At 43.0% G+C, this 21487-nt stretch overlaps 1 protein-coding gene across 3 annotated transcripts in view; it reads left to right on the top strand.

Annotated features, from left to right (window-relative positions):
• Positions 1–21487, top strand: part of LOC115011918 (nucleolar protein dao-5-like) — a 35279-nt gene that overhangs the window by 9578 nt on the left and 4214 nt on the right. For 2 of the 3 annotated variants that reach the window (XM_029437199.1, XM_029437198.1), the window contains exons 2-4: positions 10710–11435; positions 12039–12093; positions 21177–21400. In XM_029437199.1, coding sequence (XP_029293059.1) covers positions 11153–11435; positions 12039–12093; positions 21177–21400 — 562 coding nt within the window. In that variant the 5' untranslated portion in view covers positions 10710–11152. Of the gene's footprint in view, positions 1–3122; positions 3174–10709; positions 11436–12038; positions 12094–21176; positions 21401–21487 lie in introns of those variants that run through there. The other variant, XM_029437200.1, reaches the window with a different exon arrangement.

Genomic DNA, 21487 nt, shown 5'->3' with positions numbered 1-21487 from the left:
AGAGGAGCTTGTTTGTGGGCAGACAGCCCATTATGGAGGCGATCCAGCAGCTCTTCATGTTACAAATTAGCCTTAGTTCCTCTGTTGCCTCTCAGTCTCTCTCCTTGTCTTGCTGTTTCTTGCTTACCCACACTCTCTGTCTCTTTTAATCCACCCCCCCTCTTTTTGTTGTCTTCTCTTAAAACCTTGTCACTGCTATCTCCCTTATCTCCCAGGGGAGAGAGCTAATCGCATCAGAGGAACCGGCCTCACTAATGCACTTCCTCTGTCTGTCTCTGTCCACCCCATCTGTGGAGCTGCTCGCCTGGCTCCCCACTTTCTCCTGTGCGATCAATATCCCCACAGTTGAGCTCTGCGCTGCCATGCTGGTTGTCCCTGCATGCGGTGGAGCTGAGCCAGACTGTAGTAGGGCCCGCGCCTTTGATTGTAGTCGGCTCTGTCTCTGCCCTTTTTTGTTTTGGGGCTAATGGACCCTATAGCCCTGCCTTCCCACAGTATTGTCTAGTTTCTGGGACATACTGAGGCCACTGTTACTGCTGCATGTCCCTCCCTCGTTCTTTTCTTGTCTCTCTCTCTTTCTCTCTCTCTTTCCCTGTAGCTGTGTCTGTGTACTGTTTTAGGACAGTGGAGGCCGACTGTACAAGATTAGCATCTCTCTTTGTCTAGGGTTAACAAGCTCTGTCATGTGTTAATCTGCCCGTCCCCAGGGGGGCGAGTTTCTCCGAGCCTGGTCGCACCATGGGAAGGACTGGGTTTGGGTGTTTTTGTGTGCGTCAGCTTGTTTGGTGTTTGTAGGAAGGAGGGGGGCGGTGACTGCGTTGGCATTCTCTGCCAATTTCAGGCAGCCATTCTCACCTTTTTGCTGATTTGTTGTATTGTTTTATTACAGTTACAAATGTATTTAACAAAGAGGCATGCTTTTATATAGTCCTGTAATCCCTTATTTAAGTTTTCACTTGGGGACATTTTGAAATCTTAGTGTGACTCTCCAAAGAGTCCTTTAGGATTACTGCCAGCCTTTGTGGTCACATGTTTCTGTGATCCAGGTGTCTGTCGCACAATCTGCTGCTCTTTCTCACACGCGCCAGCAGCCAAGTAAACAAGGAGACAGAAAAAGACTTGTTCCTTCCTACGCCTTTGTTTTGGCTCAGTTTGTCTTATGGACACCCCAGCAGCTCATTGACTCACTGGAAATCAATTGAAAGGAATGTAGTAGTCATGACCCTACTCCATCTTTAAAGAGTTCAAACAGGAGGGGAGGAGACTGATTGGTTTGTTTGTTGTGGCACCGCTGTGTGCAAGAGGTAGGTCTGAATAACTAATAGCATCAGTGTCAGTCAGTTCAAGACCTGATCGGAAATGTCAGAAAAATGCCGTCTGGCCACTGTGGTCCAGATGAGAGGAGATCTGAGTTGATAAAAAATATCATACCACACCCTGACAGCAATCAACGAGCAGCAGCGAATGATTCTGCCTCTGGCTTTGCCTCTAAGGCTACAGGTTGCCCTGCCTTTATCTGTACGGGCTGTACCTTCCCCCCTCTGCCTGTTTTGCAGGGGAAATATAATAATCTGTATGATTTGTTGCAGTTAATATTCTTCTAAAAAGACTTATTAGAACAACAATTAGAGGAAGGTTGATAGGGCAGCAATAATGTTGACTTTGGAGTTACAGAAAAGTTCAAACAATGTGGCAACAATCTGTGGAGAAAAAACATGAAGTTTCTCAGTTGTTTTGGGTTTCACAGCTTTTTGCACAACATTTTGATGGAAGCCTACTTTCTGTCTCTCTCCCCCTCTTGGTTGCTTCCTCCATATCTCTCTCTCTCTCTCTCTCTCTCTCTCTCTCTCTCTCTCTCTCTCTCTCTCTCTCTCTCTCTCTCTCTCTCTCTCTCTCTCTCTCTCTCTCTCTCTCTCGCTCGCTCGCTCAGCCCTCCCACAGTCTATAGGGAATGCCGTGCAGAGCAGCGGGCTTTGTTTGCAGTTTATTTGTGTGCAGGACAGAGGCGTTTCCTGACCTCAAGTCGGGGGTGTTTGGAGAATGTAAGGGCTGTGATTAGCATCAAGGCAGCACTTGTAACCCCCAGCTGGATATAACTGGGTGTCATGTACCTTCAGCACCCCTCATCCGACTCCCACACATAGCACCATCATTTCTATTTCTCTAAACCTATGAACGTTGGGGTTGGATATTGCAGTCCATATGCAATATTGATACAATTTTGATTAATTGTGCAGCCCTAACGCACATCGTCATGTGCAATAATCAGCCTCGTCTCATGGATGACTCTGAGGGATCTTGGTGTCCTCTGGAGATCGGCAGCGAGCTGTAATGATGTGTTTTGAAGCTGGAGAGAGAGAGAGAGAGAGAGAGAGAGAGAGAGAGAGAGAGAGAGAGAGAGAGAGAGAGAGAGAGAGAGAGAGAGAGAGAGAGAGAGAGAGAGAGAGAGAGAGAGAGAGAGAGAGAGAGAGAGAGAGAGAGAGTCAGCTGCTGCCCTGATGGTGGGTAGAAGTGGCTTTGAAAGCTTTTCTGTGATCCTGGACTGCTGTTACATAACAATGATGAGTCCAAAGAGAAAGCTCAGACAGATGTCTTAATTGACTGTGCAGATAACTCTTTATTTAGGTTCAAACAGTGTATGTCTGTGACCGATAGAAGTCTGTTGCTGGTGTTCTGCAAAGATTTGTCCGAGACTAAATGAAACATTTAGCGGCCGGGCATTTATGTTGTACATTTTTACTTTTGATTCAGTTCTTTAAGATGTAAAGATAGATCTCTCACCCTGTCCTGGTCTAAGCAGCGCTAAAGGGGAGGAGAGTTAACTGTGACTATTGTTGTTATTGGGAGTAGGTTGAATGGACAATCTCAGGCCCCATGCCAACATGTGGCGTCTTGAATCTGACATTCTCCCCCTTTGCAAAGAGGAGGAGTGATACACACACACATGAACATATACTCACGTTCCACCCTATTTTGTTATGTTTGGACACAGTCACAAGTAAAACTGCGTCACATCTGAAGCCACTTGCATAAGCACACTTGCCCATGTGCAGTGCTGGCGTGAGCAAGAGAGCAGTAAATTATTGAAGCAGCGCTACTTAAATCTGGCAGAGCTGTGCTCCTCGAAGAGACACGTTCGGAGCTTTTGTCATCAAGAAAGGAAGAACTAAAAGGTTAGACTGATGTCCAGTATATTGATATTCATAATATTAATGATGTACATTTTGACATATTTTAAAAGAAACTGAATATGATAACATGTTTTTTAAAATTGTTTTCCAAGTAAGGATTATTATGAAAGTCATTTTCATGTGATGAGCACTAGAAGAATCTCATCTTTACTCTTTTTATGGCTTGATAGATGAAAATATATTGGATCACACTCACCAAACTAACCAATATATATATATATATATATATATAAGTTTTATATGCAAAGTGTTGCAAAACTTAAGTTAAAAAACTTGCGGTTTCCTTCGTTGTTGTGATTTTATTATGAGATTAGAAACGGTTTATTAGCAATGTCAAAGAGCAAACAGTATCTTCTGTTTGCTGCTTGTCTAGATAAAAGCATCCGAATTACGGGGTCAGAGGTCACTGACTGCTCGTTAAAAATGCCTTGAAGAACCAGACCCGAGCCACTGACAACCACCGACATCTTCGCTCGAACCCTCTATCCTCGTACGGAGGCTTTAGATATGTCTTGAATGATTCTATCCAGCTTGTTGTGTTCGTTAGCAGAGTGTGACCCCCCCCCCCCCCCCCGCACTGCCTCCTTCCCCCACAATCCCTCTCTTTGACTACTATTTAGAGTAGGCCCCGAGGATAGAAGAAGGCTCGCAGAATGCATATGTGTGTACACAGTTGTGTACTGTGAAAGCACTGCCAACTTTCAACCCCAGCGATTCATACATGGCCTTGGATGAGCCGGAGCACTTTGATTTCGGCCTTTGTTCGGAGGAGAGTCTCTTGTTTCTCACCGACATGATGTGATTAGATGTGAACACACCACAGCCGAAGAGCAGATTTGACATTAACTTAACATTTAGCTCCATAACCCACGCGGTGGCTTCTTAATTTTAATGTGCATAATGAATCACAGCTAACCCTTAGCACCACTTTGTTTCTTAAAGATTTAGAAATGTGGTATTATCCTGTGCACGGTTAAATGCAACCTCCTGCTGTATTCTAAACAGGCATGTTAAATGCATGTGCACCCCCCTGCACATACAACAGTAGTAGATTGTACTTGATGCAAAAAGGGGGTCAAAGTAGCAGTTTTCTGTTTAAATATGCTGATGACCTGATTATTCAAAGCATTCTTTTTTGTCTAGACAGTCAGAGAAAGCTTAGATCCCTCAGCGGAGCTGGATGCCTTCCAGTTATTGACAGTATAAGCCAATACTGTGTGTTCTCACTTGTGTGTGTATCCCCGACACACACACATGTGAGAACACACACTTTTGTTTGTGTCCCGGTGTGAGTATTAGGAAGGGATGATGCCTAGGAGGATGATCTCACCTTTCAGAGCTGGCTTGCCCATCATAGGCTTACTGCTTAAGGCCAATTAAGTGTAATAATAATGACAACAACAGAAACCAGAAGTGCACTCAGAGAGCGCCAAGGCCAAATGTCTTATCTCGTAATGTTAACTGAAGTAAAAAATGATTTGTGTATCCGTCCTGTGACTCGGATCAGCTCCAAAAGGAAATGGGTTCTTCCTTGGTCCATACTCCACCTTTCCACCTAGTTGCATGAAAATCAGGCCAGTAGTGTTTCAATAATCCTGCTCACAACCAAACTGAACCAAAAACATAACCTCCTTGGCGGAGGTAATAAAATAGATGGCATTTTCCTAAAATAAAATTTTACAAAATGTCTTAAAATACATAACAATACAAAATACAACAAAGGCACTTTGTGTGAGGAAAAAAAGAAATGTAAACTACATGCTATACTTACACAATACATACACAAATAAAACATCCCCTATTATATACTGTGGGCACATACAGTATGTATTTACTGCATGTATGTGTGGTGTGTGTTTGTGTAAATAAGAAAATAGATACACTTATATAATAACCATGAGAAATAAACAGCATTAAAATCAGTAGAAATTAAGGCTGTTACATTAAAGCAAGTCTATAAAAGTGCATTTAAGAGAATGAAGCAGACCTAGTTGATGATCAGACAACGTATGTGAGTGAGTTTATTATCATACAAAGAATGTAAACTGTGTGTGTGGAGGTTGAGGACGAGGGGGAAAGCATTCCTTCACTGGTCTTTCCTGATCCTGTGCTTCGGTCACTGCCTGTGCTGTTTGTGTGGGTTTCCTTTGTTCTCTGCTACTGTGTAGCTCATCATTGAGGCTTGCAGGGAATTTGGAGTAGGATGCTGCAACCACATGATTTAGACACATTATAAAGGCCAACAAACACATTTTTGCAAAGTCAACTACATTCAGAAATTTAAAGTAAGAGGCTCCCACTTCACTTCCATGCTACTCTGTTCTATCTCCAGCTGTTGTTTTAAGCCGAATACTGAGGACAACAACTGCAGCATGTTGAGGTAATTATTCTCCTACAGTTCCTTTGTGTGCTTTTGTGTGTCTCTCAGGCCACAGGAGGTCAGGCCAGCTGACCGGCTGCCTATCTGATGTAGCTTGACCCGCAATTCTCTACAGATTAAGGCGTTTTATGTCCTTAACATTTCCCACAGTGCACACACTATTCCTAAATGTTTAGAAATTGACCTAATGTGGCTGACATCGCCATCTGTCTGGAATTAGCTGCTGGAAATGTGCACTAACTGATGCCATGATGTATCAGGTCATTGAATTCATGCTGTCCCTTATGGGTTGAAATGCCAGTTTGTGTGTTACAACCTAGGTTGTAGCGTTGGCGGGAGCAAAGATGCTGTTAAAGAGGATTTCTGGGAGCTAATCTGGGTTTTCCCGTCTCCGTTCTTGGAGGAAAGCCAAAGCATTTGGATGTAGGGTGAGCTGGACGTCAGGTGAAAGGCTTGGACTGAGAATTAATCGGTCCCCCATGTTCCATCTAAGATATTAGGATTTGAGAGAGTACTTGGAGAGGGTAATAAAATCCTTAGGGGTGTTACGATCCATTGATTCAGTGATCAATGATCCGATATCACGTTGGCAAGCGGTGTTAGCACTCTAAGCGAGCGGTGTTAGCACTCTAAGCGAGCGGTGTTAGCACTCTAAGCGCCGTTAGCGATTCCTCATGACTCAAGCTAAGATCCTGAGTGTCTTGCTAGCCCCCTGCTAATGAAGGTGAAGGTCGTTACCCCCAAAGTTAGCAACAATGGCCCAGGCTCACTTAAAGTGGGCTGACTTCTTAATATCGACAAATATCTTATCGTTGTCCAAAGAATCGATATATCGCATCGTGACGAAACTTGTGATTAACATCCCTAGTAATCCCATTGTAACCCCCCAGTAATGTAATTCGACCAACAGCAGCTCTTATTAAGGTGCCAATGAACCTAAACCAAAACATAAAATCCCCAGCTGCTTAGTCGTTAATAGAGAAAGATTTGTTCCACAAAGCGCCATGGTCCAAATGTGTGTAATTGTATGAATGTGACGCAGCGGGTACAATAAAATAAAATAAATAATAAATAAAAGGAATTCAACTTGACCTCTTTTACCACTTTTTAGAAAACATGGTTCAGCTGCACATTAACGTAACATTACAATTTCAAGCAAACATTTTACAGCTTCTGTACAAGGTCTTGTACCTTTTGCCTTTTTTATTTATGCTCCGACTCAAATGGTCACGATTCATCTGGTTGGTTTGCTCATTTCCAAGCTTAAAACTCTTTATCTAAGGATTTTCTGAAATGTCAATGAATAAAGTGGATGGGAAACACACTTCTGAACCTGAGACAGTGCGCTCACTGTTGAGCTAACTTATAATTCTCCACTCTCACCAAATGTGATCCCTTCCAACAACAGTTCACTCAGCCTGTTTGCAAGGGAATAACTCTTTAATCTAATTAGGTTTAATGAAAACCTGTAATAACCTTAATGGGCTAGATGTTTCAGTTGGGAATGCCACAGTAATTAGGGATGCAATTCAACATAATATACAGCCGCCAAGTTTCCTCAAGCATTGAGGAAACGATTATGTCAGTCAAAGCCTTACAAATGGAAAAATACACATTGTAATTTATAAATGAGTTCATATTTATTTATAGTGGTCACAATTACTGAAGCAAAATTGGTGAGGAAGGATGCTATTAGAAAAGTAAAACCATGAGAAATGTTTGTACGGGGTCACGAGGGTGTTGAGGGGTGAGGGTCAGGGTGGGGAATTCACTTTGGCAGCAAACTAGGAAATCTTAACTGTCTTTTCTGACATTTTATTACATATTTGAAAGTGTCTTGATGCGTCTTAAATCACCCCCCTACCTCCAGTTTCTGTGAAGAGTAGATAAAAACTGAAGGATGTTCCTAGCTAGCCTGTTTATGCTTACCACTGACTGATGGTCCTAATGATGTAATGCTGGGTGAGTGAGCAATAAGAGCCAGAAAGAGAAGTGCGATATCACAGCTGTCTGCAGACTCGCAGGAGAAAGAGAAATGCTCCTCTGGCCATGCAATCAGGATTTATCACTCTTTCTCACACACTCACACACACCAGCAGTGCAAGCTACTTTGAAGAGGAGCAGTGAAATGAACAGCCAGGCCAGATGCTTTACTGTGAGAAGAGAGAAGAATAGAGAGGAGGGAATGGTGATTGGACACTCTTATTTCCTGGTTCACTGCTTGGTCGAATTAGGTCACAGCGCTGGCTCTGCCGGGTCAAACAGTGTAGCGCTTGTGTTAGAGATTTTCAAGTGGAGGGAGTTTGATGTGTAAAAACATGAGAGACATTTACATTTATTCCTTATCATACTTAGGCCTGTTACGATAATTACGTTATTGATTTATCATACGATATATGGACATGACCTCGATCATTTTTGCTGCCATCATTATTGCCCGTTGTGCATGTCTGTTTACATAATAATGTCAACAACATACCTACATGATGGCAGAATAAACAGCAGGGATTTCCCTACCTTTATAAGACTTGGGCATTGTGCAGATGTTGTGCATTTTTGTTTACAGAGTTTTGTTTTTGTTTTATTTTTATTTAGGATATTTAAAATAAAAATCACATTCTAATGTCTGAATATTCTTAAGAATTAGATGTTTATTGCTCTTTGAAAGGATGTACCTTGCATTATTATGTTATTATATTGACGTTTTAAACCAACTAATGGAGCTAACGTTAGCTCAATCACCATTAGCAAATCTGCTATCAACAGTGAATGAAAAAAATGAAAAGCTGTTTTTGTCTGTCTGAAATCAAGGAGCCATAGTTAAATTGTAGGCTCACTGGCATTTAATAAACCTCTTGTGACTGAACCGTTTCTCATAGCTACCCGTCGTCTCCCCCTCAGCCTCTTCGGTTGTTTTGGGTGGCGGCCTGTTGCACTCGCTGTGTGTGTGTGTTCTTGTTGTTAATCGGGATACACCATGAATATTTTTTTTCTCCCAGTTTCTCCCCCTCTGGCCCTGCTCAGCTGCTCCGGCCATCTGTGCAAAGGCAAACAGAGAACAGAGGGATGGAAGCAGAGCGGTGGCGTTGGGGGAGGAAAGAAATCGAGGAGGGGAAAATGTTAGGGAGAAAGGGAGGATCGTTGGAGAATGAAAGAAGGCCTTTTTGAAATGTGAGATTTAGTTTAGAGGATGAGTAAAGGATGACGGAAGAGGGAAAAGAAAGACGAGGAAGAGTGTGCGGGGAATTGTTTCCAGGAAGCCAGCGGCATAAAGATGGAGTCTGTCCTCTACTAGAAATAGGACAGTGAGTGTGTGCACGTTTAGGTCAGTGGAAACTAGGATGATGTCTGGATTTTAGAGTTAGACCAGTAAAGATCAGCCAATAGTGAGCTCATTTTTACGACTTGTTTTTTCCCCCGTCTCTTTTCTCCCTCTGTCCCACCTTCTCTGTCTGTTCCCATGCTCCACAGGCCGAGCCTCTTCCTCTGGGCTGGCCTCTGTGTTGCCTCAGAGTTTATCCCAACACTTAGCCTCCTGCACAGCCGGCTCCTCGCTCTGTTTGTAAACTTTGACAAGCCAGTTTCCTGCTACTCTCCCCTCACTTCCCCCTTGCTTCTCTCAAACTGGTAAAAACCTGTCCGTTTCCTCTCATCCTTCCATTTGCAAGTAGCTGAGGGAACAAAATAAAGAGACAGTTGTCTAACATTGATGCAGACAATGCATGACAGGTCTTATTACAGATGGTTGCCCTTTATCAGGCCTCATATGCTTTACGTTCCACTTGTCGTCCTTGGTTGCTCATGTCTTTGACTGCTCTGTTTGTGGCCCATGAGTCAAACTATCTGCCTATCTTTGGGTTTATTGTAAATGCTTTGACCCACTTAGCAAATACATCCAAGCGCTTTTTCCCACCTCACCCTACTTTTCTTTTTATAACCATTTTAGCCTATTTGTGTGAAACAGGCTTTCTTAGTTCTTCTCCTCCATGTGCAGATTCAAAAGTTGCGTGTCTTGACATTGTTACATACGTGTGTGTGTGTGTGTGTGTGTGTGTGTGTGTGTGTGTGTGTGTGTGTGTGTGTGTGTGTGTGTGTGTGTGTGTGTGTGTGTGTGTGTGTGTGTGTGTGTGTGCAGTTTGCATGCTAAAGCTTTATGCACTCCCTTAAGTGTACTATCCTGGAAAACTATTCTTCCACTCTAGTGAGTGTGTTGCCATTTTGTACCGAGGAAAGAAAAAAAAGCTAACCATTGCAGCTACGCTGGCCAAGTGTGTCACTGAGCTTTTTAGTATCACAGAGGGGACTGTTTGCCACTGCACTGCAGTTGGCATTGAACTGAATGAAGGGCTATTTGTAGAATGTGTTGTTTCTGCTGTAGAGCTTTACCTCTGCCCCTCCTCCTGTGGTCCCTCAAACATAAAACATAACACAAAATCCTACACAAACTTCAGGCCTCTCCTGGGTTTATACAGCAGTTCAATCTCCCTACAGTATTATGACACATCCTGTTCCGTTTCTGTCCTACAATCAATATGCCTGCTAACACTTGGACACTTGCATATAATATTTCTGTGTGCTGCCAGGATATGGAAAGTAGGATTTTATTAACAGTGTTTTTCTGACATTGCAATTTAAAATCTCAGATAATAGTATTTTAGTCGACAAATTGGTTGTTATGGTCAATTAGTCATTTCTTTCATGCTGAATTATATAAAATAAAATAAATGTATAAGCACAGCATGATTCTTTGTGGAAAAAAACTCTTTTACAGATTTCAGTTTTTCATCTGTCGATTAAGTCAACTAATCGATTAGTCAACAAAATTGTGTGAGTGTTAGTCGATAAGGAATGTCTTTAGTTGAGGACAGCCCTACGAAATATTTGAAGGCATGGTGTATTTTGTTCAGGAAGTGTTTGAAGTTGGTTTCAAATGTCATTCCGAGTGGCATTAAAAATCCTTAAAATGTCCTAACTTGCCTTAAGCTGTAGGAAGTGTGTGTGTGAGATGCTGAATCTGTAAGAAGATACAATCCATCACTATCTGATTCCTAGGGTTAACAACATTCCTGCCGCTCTGCTTTTCGTGTCTCATCTTGCTGTTGACTAACTGTGTTGTGTATATTATCCTGTCTCTCCAGATCACACCTAGCTGTCTCCAGAAAGCCTGTAGACCTGTGGCCATCCTGTGAGATTTAAGTCAGCCCTGCCTTGCAGAGACGGACCACTACCACTCAAGGGGAGATGAAGCCGGATGGGGTTGCCACGGCAGCGCTGGAGCCAATGGAAACATTGGAATCCAATCCAGTAAATGAGGCAGCACCAGCCGTAGGACAGGAGCCCAACCAGGCCGCCAGTCCGGTGGAGGTGATGCCACAGCAACCTGCAGGAGAGACGGGCCAGGTGGAAGCCCAGCCAGACCAGGCCAAGGAAACTCCAGCTGCCAAGACCGGCAACAAGACTTCAGGAGACTCCAAAGCCAAGACTACCAACAAGGCCCCGGCCAAGACAAAACCCGGCACCACCGGCCCAACCAAGACCGCACCTGGGTCACGGCCCAACACATCCCAGAGCCGCCTCTCAAATGGCACGTCTAAGCCCCAGACCAATGGAGTGGACTAAGAAGGCTGCACCTGCTGCAGTCAAAAAGACCGCCCCAACCCCAGCTCCCGCCAAAAAACCAATAGCCCCGGCCCCAGCCATGGCCTCCAAGAGCAAAGTGGGTGAGAAGAAAGCCACGGGGGCTGCTCCTGCCACCAATGGCGCAAAGTCGATGACCGGAACAACAGCAGCAAAGAAGACCACAGCCGCTACTGCTAACGGTGTCAAAACCAGCACCACTGCGGCTGCTGCTAAAAAGCCCCCAGGTTGGTTGGAAATGTCACCACAAAACAAAAAGTCAAGAAGGCTGTGTGAGAAAAACACATCCTCAGTAAGCGTAGCATGAAATGTTTTCACAGCTCTACTCTAATGAGGAGTGTTCAATGTCATGTGATGACATGGATTGATTCAGCACACACATTACACATGCCAGAGTGACTGCTGGTTATCGAGAAATGCATTTGCCGTAGATCCTTACGACATGACCTATATCTGTGATATACTGTATGTTACTATATACTATTATTATACTATATATACTGTATAATACTGTTGTAATGTTGTTCTCACATGTCGACTTTTTTTCCCACTCCTATCCTCTCCTCTGTCTCCTCTTGTGTCCTCTCTTCTTGTCTCCTTTCCTCTGTCTCCACTTGTCTTCTCCTGTGTCCTCTCATCTTGTCTCCTCTTCTTTCTCTTCTGTCTCATCTCCTCTTCTCTTGTTTCATCTCTTGTCTCCTCTTATCTCTTCCCCTCTCCACTTCTAATGTGTCCTCCCCTCTTTTCTCCTGTCCTCGCTTCTGTTCTTCTCTCGTCTGGTCTCCTCTCCTCTTGTCTCGTCTCCTCTCATCTGGTCTCCTCTCCTCCAGCTCCCAAGACTGCCTCTGCAACTCCCACCAAGCCCCCTGTTTCCAAGACAACCAGGTAGGTGTGACATATGTGTAGAATTGAAGCCTCACACTCACTAGAGTGTGTGACTGTGTACGTGTACGAGCACACTGAAAGAGATGTCCTGTGTGTCTGTAGATAGCACAGGCAGCTGTCCTCTCCTCAGACATCCAGACAGTGGTCTAAGTGGCTCCCTTTCTTAAAAGCCTTTCCAATGATTTGCTAGCCAATCACCAAATTGGCTTCAAATCCAAATAAATTGTCTATTCCATAAGAATTGCTGGGACTAAGTTAAGCTTTACAAAGCTCCTCAGTGCCAAGTGAGAAGCAGTTGGTTCAAAAGGCTTCACTTGGCTACAGGTTCAAAGACGACCCTGTTTAATAAAGAACACCCTGGAGGAATGAGGGACAATGATCCCCCACATAGAGGCTTGGAAGGGATGGGTATAAGTAGGCCAGCGACCAGCCAATGTCAGAACAAGCCTTAGAGGAATGCCTCGCAGGGTTTCACCAGAGCAAGCATTATACAGCAGCATTATTAATTAAACAAGTTTTAGGAAGGATTTGGGTTTAGAGAGGGGAGGAGGGGCAGTTGGGAGAATGAACTGAGAACAACAGAAAGCTCCTAATGTTTTTGTTTCTTCAAAGTGAGCGTTTCTGTGCAATCAGGTCAGCATGTGTTCCTCACCTGAGTCACACTGTGTGCATGGTGTTGAGTCTGGAGGTGATTGGCGATAGACCAGGAGAGGAGGCTGAAGGAAGCCTTTGTCTGAGACAGTGATGATCATGATAGAGCCTTCGGGAGTCTGACTGCTCATCCTTCTCCTTCATCTTGTTTGTTTGTTTGGAGCAATAGCCTCTTTCACTGTTATGCCTCCATGGTGTAAGTTATGATGTGTTGGTATGTCTACATGTATGTGTAGACACATTGTTCAGTCAGAAACACTTGCGTCACACAGACCATTTGTAGCAAACTTGTTATAGCAAATAGAAACCGGCAGCACAACCACACTGCAAGCAACCCGAGGAAGGTGCTTTCAGGGACAATTTGATATTTGGGGACATCCCCTTATTTTCTTTCCTATCATAAGTAAGTAAATAAGTTCGTCCACTAGAGATTTCTGACAAGTCAAATATCATATTTAAGAGATTCTTATCATAAATATTGTTACAAAATGTAAGTGATCGTTGTGCGGATTCTATTCAGTTCTCTCCTCTCCTTTTCTCCGCACTGACTGTAGGTGTGTGCGCACGTCAGGTGCGAAGCCCCGCCCTTCGCAAAGCGGAGCGAAGGACAGAATGTGAATGCGCAAAGTAGACAGTACAAACTGAAACGTGGGAAACACTAGTATTTACACAATGAGAATTTCGATAAATAGTCAAACCTTTATGCCGTATACGATATTCGAAATATATCAATATCGATATCAAGTCTTATATCACATCTCTCCACCCTCACATATCACACAGTGAATTTAAGTTTGCTCTGGTAAGCAGTGACGCAGTGTGTGTGTCTCAGGCTTTAATTGTGGAAGGTATTAACGAAAAGAGTGAAGCTGTAATGCGCCGTTGCTACCGTTGACTATGTGGGAGCAATGAATGAAATCCCTTAGGTCACCCCACACACACACTCCGACGGCCACGGGTGGCAGTTGGATTGTTGAGATTACACTCAGATTACAGCTTTATACAAATGGTTGCTGTGCAAACATCTAATTAAAAAGTATCACACAAAGACATGCTAGTATTTGCCACTGTAGTACAGAACGCTCAATACCACAGGGTAACATCAGCAAACACAAATGAACCATATTTATTTAACTGTTGGTATTTTAACATTGCGATAAAGTCAGTATTGAGCATTACATCCATCACACCCGTCCTCTACCTCTGGATATATTTCAGGCAGCAGAGCTTTAGAGAAGTGGACCTTGTGTGAGGACCTTAAACTGTCAAAGTCAAAGCACAAGCAGAGCTTGTATATGTCTTATCAATAGACCCTTTTCAGCTCCCACGCAGAGCTTGTTTTACCCATAGAACACAAGTCACATCAAGTGACTATCCTGGGCTTTTAAATACAAAAAGCAATGAAGACTGAGCTGAAATCTAGCCAGGGCTAATATCGTAATCAGGTTAAGATTGGATTATTATTGTGTGTCTAAGTGCATTTAGGATGCAGTGTTTTATGTTAGTGTATGAGTCAGTAAATTGTGTTGGTGGGTGTGTAGCCCAGAGAAGGATTTATCTGCAGTAGACCTACATATGAATCCCCACGAGAGAGGTATAACCATTACTGACGATAGGCTCCTCTGACAGCACCACGTACCCTTGTAGGCATACTTTGTTAAGTGTGTGTGTGTGTGTGTGTGTGTGTGTGTGCGCACGTCAGCATTTGTATATGTGATGTGCTTTGACAGGGCCATAAATTCACACTTTAATTAGATTTTGCCCTATTCCAACCTCACTCGATCCTTAATTCAGGCCGCTTCCGCAGTCGCTGTCACAGACACACACACACACACACACACACACACACACACACACACACACACCAGCAGAAGGTCTCTCAATTTACTCAGTGTTACTCTTAAGGCTCAATCGATTTAATTCCATCTGCAGCAGGCCGCAGTTATCCGACAAATAAAAGTGCAGAGCAAATGCAGGTTCACTAAGTGACATCAATCTAATTTAAGTGTTTTGTTCCTCGTATCAAGCTAGAGGTTTTAGCCAAATTGAATTAGGTTTTTTACTTGTTGATGCCAGGGACTATTAATTACGGCTTGTTCTCTGGCTGTGTTTTCTGACATTATGCACAGCCAACGTTTTTTGAAAACCAACTTTTGTTGGAGTAGTTTGGAAAAGCTTTTATCATACACTTTTAGTTGTAAGAAAGGTCGCCTCTTCTATATATGAGTGTAATTGCCACAGCATTTCACCAGCTAAGAAACATGAACTGTGTAATGAAGGGCTGCAACTAACTATTATGTTCTAGATCTAGATCCAGATCCATCCTAGTTCCACAGTGATGTCTTTAAGTGTCTTGTCAATCGTAAACCCAAAGATATTCAGTTTAATATGACATAACAGTCTTTGCTGTGTGTGTGTGTGTGGTGTGTGTGTGTGAACCTGCTGTTTGAAGCTGATTGCTCACAGCACGCCACTTGCGACATGAAACATTTGAGTGTGCAAATGGAGAAAGTACAAATCATTATGTGTTGTTTTAACATGATGTCATCAACATCGTGTGTGCTGGGATGTAAGCAGTTTAAGTGTCAGCTTGTGTGCATGGATACGTACCAATTTTTGGCTTTCTTGGGCAGCCGCAAAGATGATTCTTGTCCAGTTATGGACTGATAATTGAGGTACGCAGTATGCACACATCAGGACAGTACGGAACACATTGGCTATATACGTAGGTGTCGCAGTGTGTGCAGGTACGGACCCTTGTCGGAGCCGCATGTAATTAGAATGCAGAGCATGTGTTAATCTTGCCGGTGTATTACTCGGTGTGATGTGGAGGTAAAGGGGGAAGGGAGGCAGACAACCTCGCCTGTCGAACACGTGGTACGTATGCACGTGTCGCTGAGCCGCTTTCTCATGCCTGCCGCAGAGTGAAGGGAAATAAAAATGGTGGCAGTGGAGTATGGAGGCTACATGACTGAATAAGTCATGCGTCCCCGCTGAGCCAACCCATCCCTGCTGCCAGAGATACATACATACATGCAGAGAGCGCAAGTTGTGTACATGAATTTGTGTGTGTGTGTGTGTGTATGTGTGAGAGAGAGAGAGAGAGAGAGAGAGAGAGAGAGAGAGAGAGAGAGAGGGAGAGGGAGGGAGGGAGAGGGAGGGAGAGGGAGAGGGAGAAGGGAAAAAAGAAGAAGCGGAGGACCAGAGGGTTTCTCTGTGTGAATCAGAGGGTAATGTTGCCCTATAGATTGTAGAGGACAAAGGAAGGGTATTCAGTCCTTAGTGAACAGACTCAGAGAAGGAAATGGGACGCGCTCGCAATCAGGTGGTTTTCCATTTTCGCCCTCACTTTCCTGCAAACCTCTGTTCCCACATTAGTCATGCTGTTTTTCCCACTGATGGTCCCTCAGGGATGATACATTTTTATTGCTGTGGATTGAATGCCACCCTCCTCATGATCTAACAAATGGTCCAGCACTGTGTGTGTGTGTGTGTGTGTGTGTGTGTGTGTGTGTGTGTGTGTGTGTGTGTGTGTGTGTGTGTGTGTGTGTGTGTGTGTGTGTGTGGCGAGCAGCATTCAGGGTCCTCGCCCTCAGACACTGTACTACAGTCCAGCCTGAAGTGGACGACATGTTCCACAGGCTGTAAATCCTCCGTCCTGCTTTGGGTGTGGCAGATGATTCCGTGATGCAGTCGTCAGCTGCATGATTTTATAGAGGTGCAGCCGCAGAGCCAATTAGCAAATGGATTGTGTGCGAATGAGTCAGAGAGGAAAGAAAGAGAGGACAGAAGGAGGCATATATGTTTGAGTGTGAGACAAAGGTTCAGGGTTTGTAGCTGTTAAGTGATATGTGATTGTTATAATAGAGAATCGGAGAACCTACATATCAGCTGTTCTATTTTAAGACATAAGCTGAACATATGTATATATAACAATATTGTGACCCCTTTTAAATATTCCCTTTTTTAATTGTTTCAACTCTTAGCTCTCTAACAAATGTACTTCATTATTATGTACATATCTACCTACGTGATTGATATAGCTTTAAGTAATAGATATTGACTGCATTATTCATTATTGTGTCTCTAATATTTTGTAGTCTATAGAAATGGCTCTATTGATGCTGTGACTTCCTTTCTCCTTTGTTCTACCAAACAGACACACTTGAATATTAAACAGACATCTAAGAGTTTTGTAGTTCAGAGTAGAGTTAAGTTTTTGATTAAAACTAGAGACTGAAATGGTCGCAGTGACAGAAAATGATGGATAGGGAGATGTGTAATTTGCACCTATCTCACATATTATATGGGATGTGAGATTTTACACCCTCACTATATAGTAGAGCTGCAACCATTAGATAAAAAGATTAGTCGGTGCACAGAAAAATTGTTTAATTGCCTAAGTCATTTTTCTACATAGTGATTATTCTGTTTGAAATATTTGCAGGGCAGTAAATGAGCGGCTCATCAGGTTTAGGTGGAACATAGAGCGCCGGGGGGTGCACTTCCTGCTTTGCTGCTGCTGCCGAGCAGGCAGACACCACTGTGGCTTAGGGCTGCCACAGTGAGCTCCTATCGTCCCATAAAGATACATTAGCAAAAGGATGATCACATTAAGAGAGGAGGGCTCTTATCAGGTTCATTTAACAGTAAAAGTGTCCAAAGTGCCCTTAGTCACATGGCTGTATCCTTCCTGAGAGGCCACTCTAACCAGGGTGGAGGACCTGCCTCCATATTTCTGGTGCTTAATTATCACAGCATCATCTTTAATCTGCTGCTCATCTTGAGAGGAGGGAGGGCCTCCCACCATTGTGTGCTGTCTTTGCTGCAGGGAAGATGTCTGCCTGCATGCTTGCTTAGCTCCTGCTTACTCATTTGCCCCTTTCATGGTGCATCTCATTATTTAAATCAGAGCCCGAGTCTTCTTGTATCGCAACAAAAGTGGCACCAGCAGGCAACCCTGCTTTCACACACAGCAATCCTTACCCCAAAGATCGAGGAAATGTGTAGCTGCAATAAAGCTCAAATGTTATTAATGATCCTCAGGCGCCTACGGCAAACTTTAAGTATTCCACTGTGTGTCTCTGTGCCTGGAGCAACTGACCGTAATCAGATGTTTCAGCTCCAGTGCATTTCTGGCCTCCCTGTCCAACATTTGTTTGAACCCTGATTTGTAGTGTTGTTTCTATCGACGGGCCTGTGGTGAAATATAAACAATAAACACAGCTCCCTTCTAAACTGCCCACTGAGTTAAAGTAGCGTCATTTAAAGACTACAAGTCTTCTCTGTCATTCAAGCTGAGTTTAATTAAAGAATCGAAGGATGCTTAAAATTATTCAAGCATCAATGCATCACTGTGTTCAGGCATTGTCACCATGGCCAAGTGTTGTTAAACAACGTCTTATCTCATAACACAAGATCTTTTTTTACTGGTCTTAATACTGCAATAGGCTTTTGTCTGTGCAGACTGCCGTCTTTGATAAGCAAGAAGAAGACATTGATATAAGATAATGTGTAATCGGATGAATATTGTGTGTCCCCTCTGTCACATCTCTTGGTCTCTATCTCCCTCTCTCCTCTTTCTTCCTCAGCGGCCTGGTTCATTTCCAGCGCTCTCTAAAGTAGTCCTGCCTTTTTGGATTATCCATCTTCCCTTCATCAGACAGATTATTGTAAAATGGTCTCTCTGAATATCCCCTCCTCAGCATAATTCATCTCTAATGCTAGGTGCTATCTTATATCTTATAAATCTGCCCATTCTCCTTTCCCTGTAATTATTTTCTTATCTTCTACTCTCTAATTCAGGCACCACACAGACTCAAACATTCTTTTTCAAGAGTTTAGTCTCATTTTACCTTTTAACATCTTGTTCACTGGCGAACAATTTTAGGCTTAATGTTTTAACATCTCCTTCAACATTTCCCAAATTAAGTTTAGGACTTAGAGAATGTTATGTTGAATACATTTCAGTAACACGTTCTATTACTGTGCAAGTGTTTATAATGCATTATAATCATTCTTATAATGTCTGAGAATCTGTTTATAGCACTGTAGAATTATAGTTATAAACACTAGTTCATAATGCTTTATAACAATAATCATAGCATGAATACAAACATAAATCATTTTATAATGACTAAGGTCAAGTATCACAATAGTGAAATGATTTGTAAGCCCATATCTTAAATGCATTATAAATATACTTATCATGCATTACATTAAAACATTTTTCAACTATGAGCATTTTAATACACTATGATCCTGCAAAACCAGTAATTATGAAGTATTATGATACTTTTTGTCAACATTTATGAGTGCGTATCACTATAGTTGGACAGCAGATGATAACGCAATACAAGTATGTTTATAATGCGTTATAGACACACGGTGTTTTTTGCTCGGACTAAACCGTCGGATTGAAGACATTAATATTTTTGTTCAATGATAATCAGCGTCCCTATAAGAAATTGACACATTTACGAGAACATTTCCTCATCATCATCTTCCTCTCTGATTTTCCAGTAAATACAGGCAGCTCCAAACACAAGAAATCAATGTGTCACCGATGAGTCTGTTCGTGGTTTTCCATAGCCAGATGTTTATGGGTTTTAGTTTAGCAAAACTGCATCGACATGATCCAACAACCTCAGTATGAGTAACACCTTTCACTACCCCAAAGCCAATTCTAAATGGTGCGGATCAGCTGTAAAAGCTTCTTTGAACTTCTGACGTGAACACACCCCAATTGTGTTGCCACCCGTTGCTCCCTGGCTCTAATCTTATTTCATGTTACCAAAGCGTATTCCTTGACATTTGCCAGGCTGTGGATGGCACGCACTACTGCATTGCTCTTACACAATGAGTGCTTTTAACACAGCACCAAGGTTCCAGCAAGGGGGATTTGGAAAAGTTATTTTTGTTCTCCTTTCAGTATTAAAGATTAACATGTTCCCAGCCATCTTCACTCTCCGCTCTCTTTCTGCCAGTACTAGCTCAATTCTTTATTTAGAAACAGGCAGTTAGTGTAGCGCGGGCTCAGGAGATTGCACACCACAGTTTTGTCAGGACTACTAGATGTAGGTTACTTCACTCAGATGTGACGTAGAAGCCAGCTTCTGGGACAGGCGGGCAGCCAGAGCAGGCCAGCTGATGCATACTGCCCCAAGTGTAGACAGGAGATCAGGGACAGGGTCGACTGGGGTTGTGATGCCTCTCTGGGGTCCGTTGTGACTCCTCCCGAACTGCTTCTCTTCTTCGTCCCTCAGGGGAGTTTGTCATGGGGCTGAGTGAGCTGGGCCTCAGACACTGTTGATGTTGCCACACTAAAGACAGAACTGATTTATTTGCACATTCCTCACAACATGCTAGTTGCTCATTCTCTGTTAAAATGATTCAATCCATCCAATTATTTATAAGCACCTTTCATACAGGGTAGTGCAATTCAAACAACCAATTTGGTACTGCACACAAGAAAGTAAAATGAAATAATAAAACCATTCAAATAAATAAAAGACAACAAATATAACAGATAATAGGGAGAAAAAAACACATTTGAAACATTAATACATACAGATTCCTGAAAGGCTTTTGTGCTGCAAATACAAGTGTCGAGCCGCAGGACCCGATGGGCCGCCTTGGTTCATACCAATGGTTCATACATTGCAAGCATGCCAGACAAATAGGCAGGTGTAGTGCTTTGAAAACATGTCAACATTTTGTTTTAAATCAATCTAAAAACTGACAGGTAACCAATGTAAGGACTTTTAAATAGCTGTTATGTGTTCTCGCCTTCTGGTCTGAGTTTTGAATCAATAATAATGAAGGGTGTCAGTCTGCCCTCTTGACTTTGAAGGTGTAATCTTTAGTGATGGTTTCCCTGTGTGAACATGTTTACTCGTTGCATTTGGCCTGATGCCAAATCTGGGAAAGACTATTTAGGTCAGGGCCTATTAGGAGCGGCCTATCCTCTCCTTATCCCTCCATGTATTGTTTTTTAATCTTGCAATCTTGCCCATGTTTGTTCTGTTTCTGAGAGTATCCTCTGGCGGTAGAAGTGACTAACGGATGACACAACAAACTCATGCTACCTGTCACAACCAGTCTGAGACACTTCTAAAATAGGGCTGAGCGCCACATGGTCAGGGACAGACCTGATGTTGACCCTGAGCCGTAGCGTGACAACTCAAACGCTTCAGTCACCTTCAATTACTCATAATCCTCTTTTATTGTAAACAAGGAAATCACCCTCTTATTAAGCTCATTAAATAAGTCTGTCTCATGGGGATGTTGAATGATAGTACGAGTAATCCTAGATTAGACCAGTGGAGAAATATTCATGATTTGAAAAGATTCCAACTTAGTCGGCATTGTTGTCCCAGATCTCTGTGCATCACAGTATTTATTAACCTTCTTCTTTGTGTTTATTTATTCAGGCCTACAGCTGGCCCGTCAGCATCATCTCGCCCTGCCACAGGCTCAACCCGGCCATCCACTGCCAGCACAACCAAGAGCTCCCCAGCTACAGCCAAAACTGCCACCCCGAAAACCTCCTCCACCCCCTCCAAGCCTGCTGCATCCAGACTAACCTCCACTACTCCCTCTGGTGGAAAACCTCCGGCATCACAAACCCCCAGGAACATAACCCCCGTGAAAAAAGGTAAAAATAATAATATAACCATTTTTAATTTGCTTTGTATTATGATATGTTGTAGTTTTGTTCAAATATATAATTATTTAACCATTC

This window comes from Cottoperca gobio, chromosome 8 (assembly GCF_900634415.1).
Source record: "Cottoperca gobio chromosome 8, fCotGob3.1, whole genome shotgun sequence".
NCBI classification, from domain to species: domain Eukaryota; kingdom Metazoa; phylum Chordata; class Actinopteri; order Perciformes; family Bovichtidae; genus Cottoperca; species Cottoperca gobio.
The sequence above is the reverse complement of the archived record's forward strand: the minus strand, read 5'-3'. Positions and strand labels throughout refer to the sequence as shown.